Source organism: Oncorhynchus mykiss, chromosome 12 (genome assembly GCF_057628025.1).
Source record: "Oncorhynchus mykiss isolate SJ-2025 chromosome 12, ASM5762802v1, whole genome shotgun sequence".
Taxonomy (NCBI): domain Eukaryota; kingdom Metazoa; phylum Chordata; class Actinopteri; order Salmoniformes; family Salmonidae; genus Oncorhynchus; species Oncorhynchus mykiss.
This window is the reverse complement of record NC_143033.1, coordinates 34,731,482-34,743,961: the sequence shown is the minus strand read 5'-3', so window position 1 is coordinate 34,743,961 and position 12,480 is coordinate 34,731,482. Positions and strand designations below refer to the sequence as shown.

Below are 12,480 nucleotides of genomic sequence, written 5' to 3'. Positions count from 1 at the left end.
CAATCTATTTAAGAAACATCTCTGAAAGTGCCAGTGCTGTTAGAACCCAATTTTCTACTAAATTAACTCTTGCTCTAAGCATCGCTTAGCACAACACTACACCGTAGTGGAAAAGGGTTTCTCATTTCTTTCTGTCTCGTCTGTAAGTAAACGTTGCGATCATAATGAGTTCATTATAACGCGTTTGTATCATCAACAGCCGAAGGCGCTAAACACAATATCGCTGACAAACACAGAATGTAAAGACTTGATTAATGTTGTCCTCATTAATTGAAATATAGGTTTTGTTTTATAGATGGAGACAGGGCAACAAATGCGATAGGCTTTATTAAATATTCTCTGGAGTTGTTTTAAATGGCAAGTGTAAAATGTCATGTGAATACATCTATTACTGCTTCCCAGTTAATTAGCTGAATGAAAGGAAGTTATTCTGCTAGTGGAGAAATATTGCTGTTACCTGCCTGTGTGAAGTGAGAGGATGTTACTTGCTTCATTTTTATATGACCAACCTTGAATTTGTACACGAAACTGCACTTGGGGACAGTTACTTTCTAAATGTAATCCGTTACAGTTACTAGTTTTCTGTCCAAAATTGTAATCAGTAACGTAACTTCTGGATTACCCAAACTCAGTAACGTAATCTGATTACATTCAGTTACTTTTAGATGACTTTCCTCTTAAGAGCTCCGGAGTGGCGCAGCGATTTAAGGCACTGCATCTCAAGAGGCGTCACTACAGTCCCTGCTTCGAATCCAGGCTGTATCATATCCGGCCGCGATTGTGTCCCATAGGGCGACACACAATTGGCTGAGCATTGTCTGGGTTTGGACAGGGTAGGCCGTCATTGTACATAAGAATGTGTTATTAACTGACTTGCCTAGTTAAATACAATAAAAATAGACATTAGAAGAAGACAAAAATGTATTGCCAATTGAACGACATCTATTGCAGGATAAATCAATGTTAAAGTTTACATAGTTGGCCATATATGGATGTTACATTTTACTCTATGGGTTGGTTATGTAGGCTTCTTCTAACCCATTACTTTCTACTACATATACGATTAAATGATATATTTACATTAAAAACCAAAGTCGATCAGAATTCCAGTCATTACAATAAATGTTATACGGATGTGGAAGTATACATTGGCCAAATTGTTTTACCTAAGCATAACCCCAAAACTAAGGATTTATTAGCCAGCCTTACTCTGTTTAGGATATTGTTGTCATGGATGACTGATTGGGCTGAGGGATTGGCCTGGAAAAATGTAACCACTCTCAGATTAATAGACAGAGCTATGGATGCAAGGACTGACCATCCATGATATCAAAACTATGTAGATATCAATAAAAAGTGATGTCCGTATCGCCGAAGACTTCACCGCTGCTGTCATCCTTACCTACACGCGTTTATTCAAATTGGATAATCTTTGGATGCCGACAGCAGTCGCACCATTGGAAGATATAGCTTGGACTGTAGCCTACAAAAGCCTATTTCAGCTCTTTTCCCGCGATCCATCAAACACATTTGGTGTGTCATCATAGTGGTCTCTGACTTATGTTCAACGTGAGCGAGTCTGACCATATTTAAACTTGCGCCTTTTTTCAATGCTAATTTGAATGTCATTGAGAAAACAGAGAAGTGTCAAATAGTTTGTTTTGCAAACATCCTTTCTGAATTTAAAAGTAATCCTCGAAGTAATCATCTAGTTTTTCAAAAGTATCTGTAATCTTACTACAACATTGAGGCCCCAGCGTACCTTTAAATGTGTCACTGAATGTAAAATAGACATGGCAGGGAGGCAGCTAGACGCTACACCAGGAGGCTGTGAGACAAGTCAAGATCAAGCAATGAGGGAAAGAACCAGACATTCCCATGCATACATGAATATCATTTTGGTGAGAGAGGAAAAGAGAACAAAGAACATCATATTTAATGGCTTTTCTACAGAGCCTACTCTGTACTGTATACCTTCCTCTCACCTCTCATGTGATCAGCAATGCAGCAGAAACACCTTCATCGTGACCATCAACATCATCATCATCATCATAATCATTGTTGTTCACTTTTGATTATTGCTTTGGTTATGATCCGATAGTAAAAGGCATGTTGATTTTAACCCAGTATAACAGCACATACCTCCCTCTTTTTCTTACACTCTTAGAAAAAAGATTCCAAAAGGGTTCTTTTTGGTTCCAGGTAGAACACTTTTTGGTTCCAGGTAGAACACTTTTTGGTTCTAGATAGAACCCTTTTGCGTTCCATGTAGAACTGTCTGTTGAAAGGGTTGTACATGGAACCCAAAAGGGTTCTACTTGGAACCAAAAGTGTTCTAACTAGAACCAAAAAGGGGTCTTCAAAGTGTTCTCCTATGTGGATGGCCGAATAACCTTTTTAAGGTTCTTGATAGAAAAAAAGGTGCTACGGGTGTATGTACACTTCCCTTTTTCCAACGGACTCCTTTGTCTTGGACCTATTCAGCTGCAGACAATGTACACATACATTCACTTTTGTTTGGAACTGTTTTGAACTGTTATGACACAATGACACATGAAGACAATGAGTTACAATTCTAAAAAGTTTGCATGAGAATTTATTTCCACAATCACCAAAAACACTAGTGAAGGACATTCACTATTGTGACTGAGTGCTTTGAGTGCACTGAATGAAAATATCTTTATACTGTAAATAACATTGTTTGGGAGAGATGGCATTGACACATACTTTATACAACGAGAGGAGATGGATAGAGAGAACTCCTTGAATCTTTACCAAGTGATTCTGTTATGTTATTCCATCCTTCTTCTAAAGAGAGTATACAGTAGAGTAGCTCAGGCAAATTTGGCCCGCAGGTGGTTTTATTTGGCCCCCCAAGTTGTCTAAGCAAAAATAAATATACTGTATATACAGTTGAAGTCAGAAGTTTACATAACGTAGGTTGGAGTCATTAAAACTTATTTTTCAACCACTATATTCATTTCTTGTTCACAAACTATAGTTTTGGCAAGTCGATTAAGACATACACTTTGTTTATGACACAAGTAATTTTTCCAACAATTGTTTACAGACAGATTATTTCACTTCTAATTTACTGTATCACAATTCCAGTGGGTCAATGTGGAGAAATGTCCTCGGGTCTGATGAAACAAAAATGGAACTGTTTGGCCATAATGACCATCGTTATGTTTGGAGGAAAAAGGGGGAGGCTTGCAAGCCAAAGAACACCATCCCAACAGTGAAGCACGGGGGTGGCAGCATCATGTTGTGGGGGTGCTTTGCTGCAGGAGGGACTGGTGCACTTCACAAAATAGATGGCATCATGAGGGGAAAAAAATTATATGGATATATTGAAGCAACATCTCAAGACATCAGTTAAAGCTTGGTCGCAAATGGGTCTTCCAAATGGACAATGACCCCAAGCACACTTCCAAAGTTTTGGCAAAATGGCTTAAGGACAACAAAGTCAAGGTATTGGAGTGACCATCACAAAGCCCTGACCTCAGTCCTATATAAAATTTGTGGGCAGAACTGAAAAAGCGTGTGTGAGCAAGGAGGCCTACAAACCTGACTCAGTTACACCAGCTCTGTCAGGAGGAATGGTCCAAAATTCACCCAGCTTATTGTGGGAAGCTTGTGGAAGGCTGCCTGAAACGTTTGACCCAAGTTAAACAATATAAAGGCAATGCTACCAAATACTAATTGAGGGTATGTAAACTTCTGACCCACGGGGAATGTGATGAAAGAAATAAAAGCTGAAATAAATCATTCTCTCTATTATTTTTCTGACATTTCACATTCTTAAAATAAAGTGGTGATCCTAACTGACCTAAGAGAGGGAATGTTTACGAGGACTAAAGGTCAGGAATTGTGAAAAACTGAGTTTACATGTATTTTGCTAAGGTGTATGTAAACTTCTGACTTCAACTGTACATACAAATACACATTTCTGTTACACGATTTCTGATGTCCATCCAGTTTGATTTCTATTTGCCATATATTTCACAGAAGTTCTGAACCCTTATACATTTTACAGACACAGTATATTTTACATTTTTCTTGTTGTTATTAGTCCCACCCTTCAGGTCCATTCAACCCCTCCCATCTATCTCTTCACACCGACCGTAGTGGATTTCTATTTGCCATATATATTTAAACTTTGCTGTGATTGCTAGTATTGCTATTTGCAGCGTTAGCTCCAGGTAAATGTTGCAATACTTCAGCCATTCCTGGACCTGTGACCAAAAACCAGCTACATATGGACAGTACCAAAAAAAATGATCTAATGACTGTCTCTTCACAGCAGAATCTGCAGAGCTGGGAAGGTTGTATCCCCCATATATAGAACAATTCTAAGTTTTGAATCCGGTGTCGTTTTGTGTGTCAATTCATAAACCATGTGCCATTGAATCAGTACATCGAAAATCTCTTCCCAACTATTTTGCAATCTGTATGGCACAGCTGTCAATTTTTTGGTCCTGAAATGAAACTGGTATGTATTTTTATTTAGCACAATTTTCTCCAACCCATTTTGGTCGTTAATGCAGGGCCGACAGACAAGGGTCTGAATACTTATGTAATGTGATATTTCAGTTTTTTATTTTTATAAAATGTGCAACAATTTTCAAAAACGTATTTTGTCATTATAGGGTATTGTGTGTAGATTGATGAAGAAAAAAATTAGCTTTAATCGATTTTAGAATAATGTTGTAACGTAACAAAATGTGGAAATTGTCAAGGAGTCTGAATAATTTACGAATGCAGTGTGTGTGTGTATATATGTATATATGTGTGTATATATATATATATATATATATATATATATATATATATATATATATATATATATATATATATATACAAACAAATTGGGGGGGAGGGGGGAGAGGTATTCCCACGCATAAATAGAGAGATGTGATCATATACAAATATAAGCAAGGTGTGAAATGATTATGTTTTAGTCAAATATGTTATCTGTATTGGCTTCAGAATAGCGGGGGTTGCTTTTTCATCTATCGCTCTCTTTTTTTCTTACCTTCATAAAAAAATGAAGGTGACCGTCCTCATTTTCTCTGCCCCAAACTTGCAAGAACAATTTAATTAAGTCTTCTGCCAGGCATGGAGATTCTTGCTGTCTTTTTTCTCCCTCCGTGTCAGTCAGAACGGTGAAACACATCAAGTACGCGACTAATGACACTTGTATTAGTGGTGTCATTCCCTCATGCATGTTATACAGTTTTCTGTGATCGCCGCGGCTTGAATGCTAATCACTGACAGGACTTGTTCCAACAACTCAACTTTGTATGTGTGTGTGTGTGTGTGTGTGTGTGTGTGTGTGTGTGTGTGTCCAGGTGGTAGGAAGGTAGGATGCACAGCAGCTTTATCAAAGTGGCTGCTGCCAACATACTGACTCAACTCCAGCCACCTTAATAAAATAAAAATTGATGTAATAAATGTATCACTAGCTACTTGAACAATGCACTTCATATAATGTTTACATACCCTACATTACTCATCTCATATGTATATACTGTACTCTATACCATCCACTGCATCTTGCCTATGCCGTTCGGCCATCACTCATTCATATATTTTTTTTATGTACATATTCTTATTCATTCCTTCACACTTGTGTGTATAAGGTAATTTATGTGAAATTATTAGGTTAGATTACTCGTTGGATATTACTGCATTTTCGGAACTAGAAGCACAAGCATTTCACTACACTCGCATTAACATCTGCTAACCATGTGTATGTGACAAATAAAATTTGATTTGATTTATCAAAGCCAGTGTGAGACAGGGTGATAGGCTAATGAATAAAAAGACTGTCAGGCAGATCAAACAGCAGGAATCAGGATGAGGAAGGAGGGTGTCTGTCTGGGGGAATTCTCCTGGAACCCCCAATCACCTGACACACAGCTCCTTGTGTGTGTTCGTGTTAGTGGATTGTGTGTGCACAGTTGTCTGTTAGCGTGGGTTGTGTGTTGTGCTTGCCCGGTGTTCTCCTCAGCCTCTCTTTCTCTGTCTGTGTAACCAGTGTGTGATTAAACATAGTGTAATGAATGAGGACAGTCAGGGTCAATCCTTTGTTGTTCTGATTTGAAGCACTGTCTCAGGAAACAGAAACATATTAACCAATGTGTGTGTTTGTGTGGGTCTGTGAGTGAGAGTAACATGTTTAACTCTGTTTCTAGCTTTCAAACTATCACACATATTTAGTATGGTTCAACCTGTCAGTTGCTTCCTTGATATGTACTGGTTGCGGAATAGCAAGCTGATATTCAAGTATGCATTAATAGTGTATTTATGTTTAACGAGTGATCAATCCTTGAACTTACCCCTTTCTCTGGTGTTTGTGTGTGTGTTTCAGACGAGTGCAGTGCTGTGTTCTGGAGGATGTTCTCTCCTGGCAGTCAGCTCTCTGTTGGCCATCATCACCATCTTCCTGCCCAGCGGAGGCTGTGAGAGGAGGATCTGTACACTGGCTGGATACATGCAGATGGCTGCGGGTGAGTACAGAACAGACACATACACACACACCTGTCAACAACAACACACAGACTTTCTATTACCTAGACCAGGGCTGATCAAACTGGGTCCGCGCCGCTGTTTGGTTTGGCCCGAAAGAAGGTTACAAATATATATCTATACAGTGCCTTGGGAAAGTATTCGGCCCCCTTGAACTTTGCGACCTTTTGCCACATTTCAGGCTTCAAACATAAAGATATAAAACTGTATTTTTTTGTGAAGAATCAACAACAAGTGGGACACAATCATGAAGTGGAACGACATTTATTGGATATTTCAAACTTTTTTAACAAATCAAAAACTGAAAAATTGGGCGTGCAAAATTATTCAGCCCCCTTAAGTTCATACTTTGTAGCGCCACCTTTTGCTGCGATTACAGCTGTAAGTCGCTTGGGGTATGTCTCTATCAGTTTTGCACATCGAGAGACTGACATTTTTTCCCATTCCTCCTTGCAAAACAGCTCGAGCTCAGTGAGGTTGGATGGAGAGCATTTGTGAACAGCAGTTTTCAGTTCTTTCCACAGATTCTCGATTGGATTCAGGTCTGGACTTTGACTTGGCCATTCTAACACCTGGATATGTTTATTTTTGAACCATTCCATTGTAGATATTGCTTTATCTTTTGGATCATTGTCTTGTTGGAAGACAAATCTCCGTCCCAGTCTCAGGTCTTTTGCAGACTCCGTCAGGTTTTCTTCCAGAATGGTCCTGTATTTGGCTCCATCCATCTTCCCGTCAATTTTAACCATCTTCCCTGTCCCTGCTGAAAAAAAGCAGGCCCAAACCATGATGCTGCCACCACCATGTTTGACAGTGGGGATGGTGTGTTCAGCTGTGTTGCTTTTACGCCAAACATAACGTTTTGCATTGTTGCCAAAAAGTTCAATTTTGGTTTCATCTGACCAGAGCACCTTCTTCCACATGTTTGGTGTGTCTCCCAGGTGGCTTGTGGCAAACTTTAAACTACACTTTTTATGGATATCTTTAAGAAATGGCTTTCTTCTTGCCACTCTTCCATAAAGGCCAGATTTGTGCAATATACGACTGATTGTTGTCCTATGGACAGAGTCTCCCACCTCAGCTGTAGATCTCTGCAGTTCATCCAGAGTGATCATGGGCCTCTTGGCTGCATCTCTGATCAGTCTTCTCCTTGTATGAGCTGAAAGTTTAGAGGGACGGCCAGGTCTTGGTAGATTTGCAGTGGTCTGATACTCCTTCCATTTCAATATTATCGCTTGCACAGTGCTCCTTGGGATGTTTAAAGCTTGGGAAATCTTTTTGTATCCAAATCCGGCTTTAAAGTTCTTCACAACAGTATCTCGGACCTGCCTGGTGTGTTCCTTGTTCTTCATGATGCTCTCTGCGCTTTTAACGGACCTCTGAGACTATCACAGTGCAGGTGCATTTATACGGAGACTTGATTACACACAGGTGGATTGTATTTATCATCATTAGTCATTTAGGTCAACATTGGATCATTCAGAGATCCTCACTGAACTTCTGGAGAGAGTTTGCTGCACTGAAAGTAAAGGGGCTGAATAATTTTGCACGCCCAATTTTTCCGTTTTTGATTTGTTAAAAAAGTTTGAAATATCCAATAAATGTCGTTCCACTTCATGATTGTGTCCCACTTGTTGTTGATTCTTCACAAATAAATACTGTTTTATATCTTTATGTTTTGAAGCCTGAAATGTGGCAAAAGGTCGCAAAGTTCAAGGGGGCCGAATACTTTCGCAAGGCACTGTGTATATATATATATATATATCTCAACTTAGAATGAGTAAAGTCGTTTCTGAGATTTGGTTGTGCATCAGCAGTTTTCCACTTGTAACGTATGTCACTGGCAGTCACTCAATTATATAGCCCTTCTTACATCAGCTGATATCTCAAAGTGCTGTACAGAAACCCAGCCTAAAACCCCAAACAGCAAGCAATGCAGGCGTAGAAGCATGGTGGCTAGGAAAAACTCCCTAGAAAGGCAGGGACCTAGGATGAAACCTAGAGAGGAACCAGGCTATGAGGGGTGGCCAGTCCTCTTCTGGCTGTGCCGGGTGGAGATTATTACAGAACATGGCCAAGATGTTCAAATGTTCATAAATGACCAGCATGGTCAAATAATAATAATCACAGTAGTTGTCGAGGGTGCAGCAAGTCAGCACCTCAGGAGTAAATGTCAGTTGGCTTTTCATAGCCAATCATTAAGAGTATCTCTACCATTCCTGCAGTCTCTAGAGAGTTGAAAACAGCAGGTCTGGGACAGGTAGCATGTCCGGTGAACAGGTCAGGGTTCCATAGCCGCAGGCAGAACAGTTGAACCTGGAGCAGCAGCACGGCCAGGTGGACTGGGGACAGCAAGGAGTCATCAGGCCAGGTAGTCCTGAGGCATGGTCCTAGGGCTCAGGTCCTCCGAGAGAGAGAAAGAAAGAAAGAAAGAAAGAGAGAATTAGAGAGAGCATACTTAAATTCACACATGACACCGGATAAAATAGGAGAAGTACTCCAGATATAACAGATTGACCCTAGCCCCCCGACACATAAACTACTGCAGCATAAATACTGGAGGCTGAGACACGAGGGGTCAGGAGACACTGTGGCCCCATCCTATGATACCCCCGGACAGGGCCAAACAGGCAGGATATAACCCCACCCACTTGCCAAAGCACAGCCCCAACACCACTAGAGGGATATCTCTATCTAAACCTTGTAGTACAAATTACCAACCTGGCATGCCCTAACCCATAGATTTTTTTTTTGTCACTCTCAATCAGATATCATATGAACATGGTATAAGTCATGGCAAAATGTGTGGAATTGCAGAAGATCTGCTTTAAAACTGCAAAAGTTTCTCATCACCCCATGGCAAAATGTGTAGAATGCCAGGAAATTAGCTTTAAAACTACGAAACAATGCTTCACCCCATGACAAAATTTGTGGAATTACGGAAAATGTTCTTTAACTAAAAAATGTATCTAACCAAAATCTCTCTTCGGGCCCCGACTAGGCTAGAGGCGCTTTTGCCTGATTAGCTTCCCTCATGTTTTCCTGGAATTTCTGATGCATCTCAGTGACTTACTGCTGCAAATACAAATCGTTACACCTTTCCCATATTCAAGTCATTTGAAACATATTCCAGTTATTAGCCTTATGAAAGTAGAAACTTGGTTGCAGTTTCTGTGCCACAACGGTTACTGTTTTTTAATACATCTTTAATACTGGTAATCAGAATCTGTTGTTAGGTGTCGAGTTATATAGCTACAATTAGATTTTTGGAAGTGTGATTTTACGATTGCTTACTAAACAGATATTGTTTACCTGTTATATTTCTAAATAGATAATGCCTTATTTGTTTGGCCAGTGGCCCACCAATCAGATTATATTTTGGCCCACCAAACCTAAATATTTGAGCACCCCTGACCTACACGGTAGATAGCGTTGTCTACTCAACGGCTGATATACAAGTCAAGGTGAATCATAAGAGAGTTATGAATGAAGTCCCTTGGTCCCATAAGTTATTATTTCTCCCATTTCTCTGCTTGGGCCTTCTTTGGTGATCTAGGTAGGCTATATCTTCATCTGTAGAGCAATTCCACAGAATGACGCTGAGACTCTGATTTTTCACTTTAAAAGTATGCCGAACCAAAAACATTGATTGCAAAGTTGAACAGACCATTCAACACAACGTCTACTTTTAACAATTTCCAGTGAAAACTTTACTGAAACACGTTTACTAGAAGAACAGTGCAGATCTACAGTTTGGTAACAGAAAAACAGTCAAATCTCCCTCTGTTTTTTTACGAGACCACATTTTTCCAAAGAACTCTGTTAAATAACTACTCCGAATTAAGATTCAAAGATGTCTGCAGAAAGAATGAATTGTCAGGCATGATATGACACCTTGAGTTTGAAAAAAAACTATTTTGGTTATGGAAGTACAGTAAGTGAAATGGATTAACACCTAGTACCAGAATTATTGTAACAGATTGACTTCAAAAACTATAGACTCTTTGCTTTCATTTGACACCAGATTTGACATGCTCCTATGAACTTCACATGTTTGTGCTCATAGGTCCTTTTACATGGAAATGCCCTTTAGTGTTCACTATAGGTATTAATCCAGTACACAGATATTTACAAGCTACATACAGATAAAGCTGCCTATCATCTGAAGTGAAGAGGAGCTCACTTTGTTGCCAAGGCACAACACTCACACAAAACCAAACGGAAGCTGCTGCTCTTCAGGCCTTCAGCGGGCCGTTGCTAGGTTACGGGTTGCGGTGGTGGAGTGAAGTGTTGCTCTGGCGTAGTGATACGAGGAGGGCACCGGGGAGATCTAAAGGTGGCCGTAAAAATACAATTACTGCCCCTTAACACAGGTCATTGGTTCAGGGGGACTATCAGGACCCTGCTTTTATTCAAATAGGGAAGTAGCATCATAAAACTAAGCTTAAGTGTTGCTGGTGATATGATGCTAGGGTATAATGTGATGTATACACACGACGCCAGCCAGGTAAACTAACCAGTCCTAGCTGCTGCCCACCACCCTGGTGCATAGGCCCTCCACACACTGTATCGAGTGTGCACGTGTGTCCGTTTGTGTGTAGTTATGTGTTTATCAAAGTGTGAGATGTTTTGATATCTGAAGAGCACAAACTGCTCTAACCAACAACTCTGACACTCCCGCAACACTCCCACGACATCCAGTAAACTATAAAGGATATTCTGTAGAACGAGAGAAGAGAAAGGACTGACTAAGTACTGCTATTATTTCCTTCCTGAAACATATCCAACTCTTGAGAAAAAAGCCCCTGAAACAACAACAACAACACACTTTTTCAGACTGGGCTTTTCAGACTCATTCTTTGGAAATGCTCCTGGACTTCATGCCGAAAGCCCTTTTGAAAACCTCAGGTCTTTTTTAGCCGCACCGTGGAGTTCAGGACGTTTAGAAATGAACAAGTCTTACAACTCTCAGTTTTAGTACTTACTTTCCTCCCTTATTATCTCACTAAGATTAGATATACTTCTAGTTTGAAATGATGAGAAAATGTTTGTTTACTTTTCCCTTCTCATTTACTTAGCGTCAGCACAACAGCATTGATTTTAGCCAATGAGCCATTGGATTATCGACTAATAGCTTGACGTATAGCCAGGGAAGTGGTATTTAACACAGGCTAATTAGTGGCTATATTCATTAGTCAGGTTAGATTGCTACCTCAATCTATATTGACAAAGTCGAGAGCTTAGTTCCTAGACAGGGCTAACGGTCTGTTTTAAAAGGCCTGCCTCCCACCTTTTTGAATTCTTCATACCTCTCCAGCCTCGACGTGGGCTGTGTCCACCCATACTCCAGGCCAGATCTGTGGCAGAGCTTGAAAAGAGTAGGCTATAAAAAATTAAGAGAGTCACACACTATAATGTAAGCTTCCAGTAATGTATTGGGTAAACCCACCATTTTGACAAAGAGCCCAGGCATTAGGAAGCCAGTCTAGGACAGTCAGCCTCTCTGTGTAATCCTATAGTGTGATATAGCTCTCACTGTCTATGGTATCATTTGTACAATGCATCAGAACAATGCAGAAGCTTTGGTTTCTCTGTTCAGTTTCCAGGTTGTCCCATCTTGATAAACAATAGTATTTTTGGATAGAGTACGAAGCCCCAGAACAACTGAGATCAAACTAGTGTTTCTGTTTGTTTTCTCAGGCCTGCTGCGTGTGCGTGTGCATGTGTGTATGATGGAAGAACGATATCAAAAGGCATCAATGGACAGATAACACTACAGTGGGAACAATGGCTTCATTATGCTGTGCAAATTAACACTGTTTTAAGAAGTCGTTCATTTGTAGACTGTTAATAAGAAATAATTGAACATTAGCTTTTAAGACAATGGTAGCCTAGTGTATTCGTGCATTTGCTTGTGTTTATGTGTTAGAGGATTTAGCTCCCCTCACT

General features: G+C 40.0%; 1 protein-coding gene across 1 annotated transcript in view; it reads left to right on the top strand.

The window, feature by feature from the left end:
• lhfpl7 (LHFPL tetraspan subfamily member 7) overlaps positions 1 to 12,480 on the top strand; it is a 210,447-nt gene that overhangs the window by 59,798 nt on the left and 138,169 nt on the right. Inside the window, exon 2 of the mRNA XM_090192309.1 lies at positions 6,374 to 6,512. Coding sequence (XP_090048435.1) covers positions 6,374 to 6,512 — 139 coding nt within the window. The remainder of the gene's footprint in view (positions 1 to 6,373; positions 6,513 to 12,480) is intronic.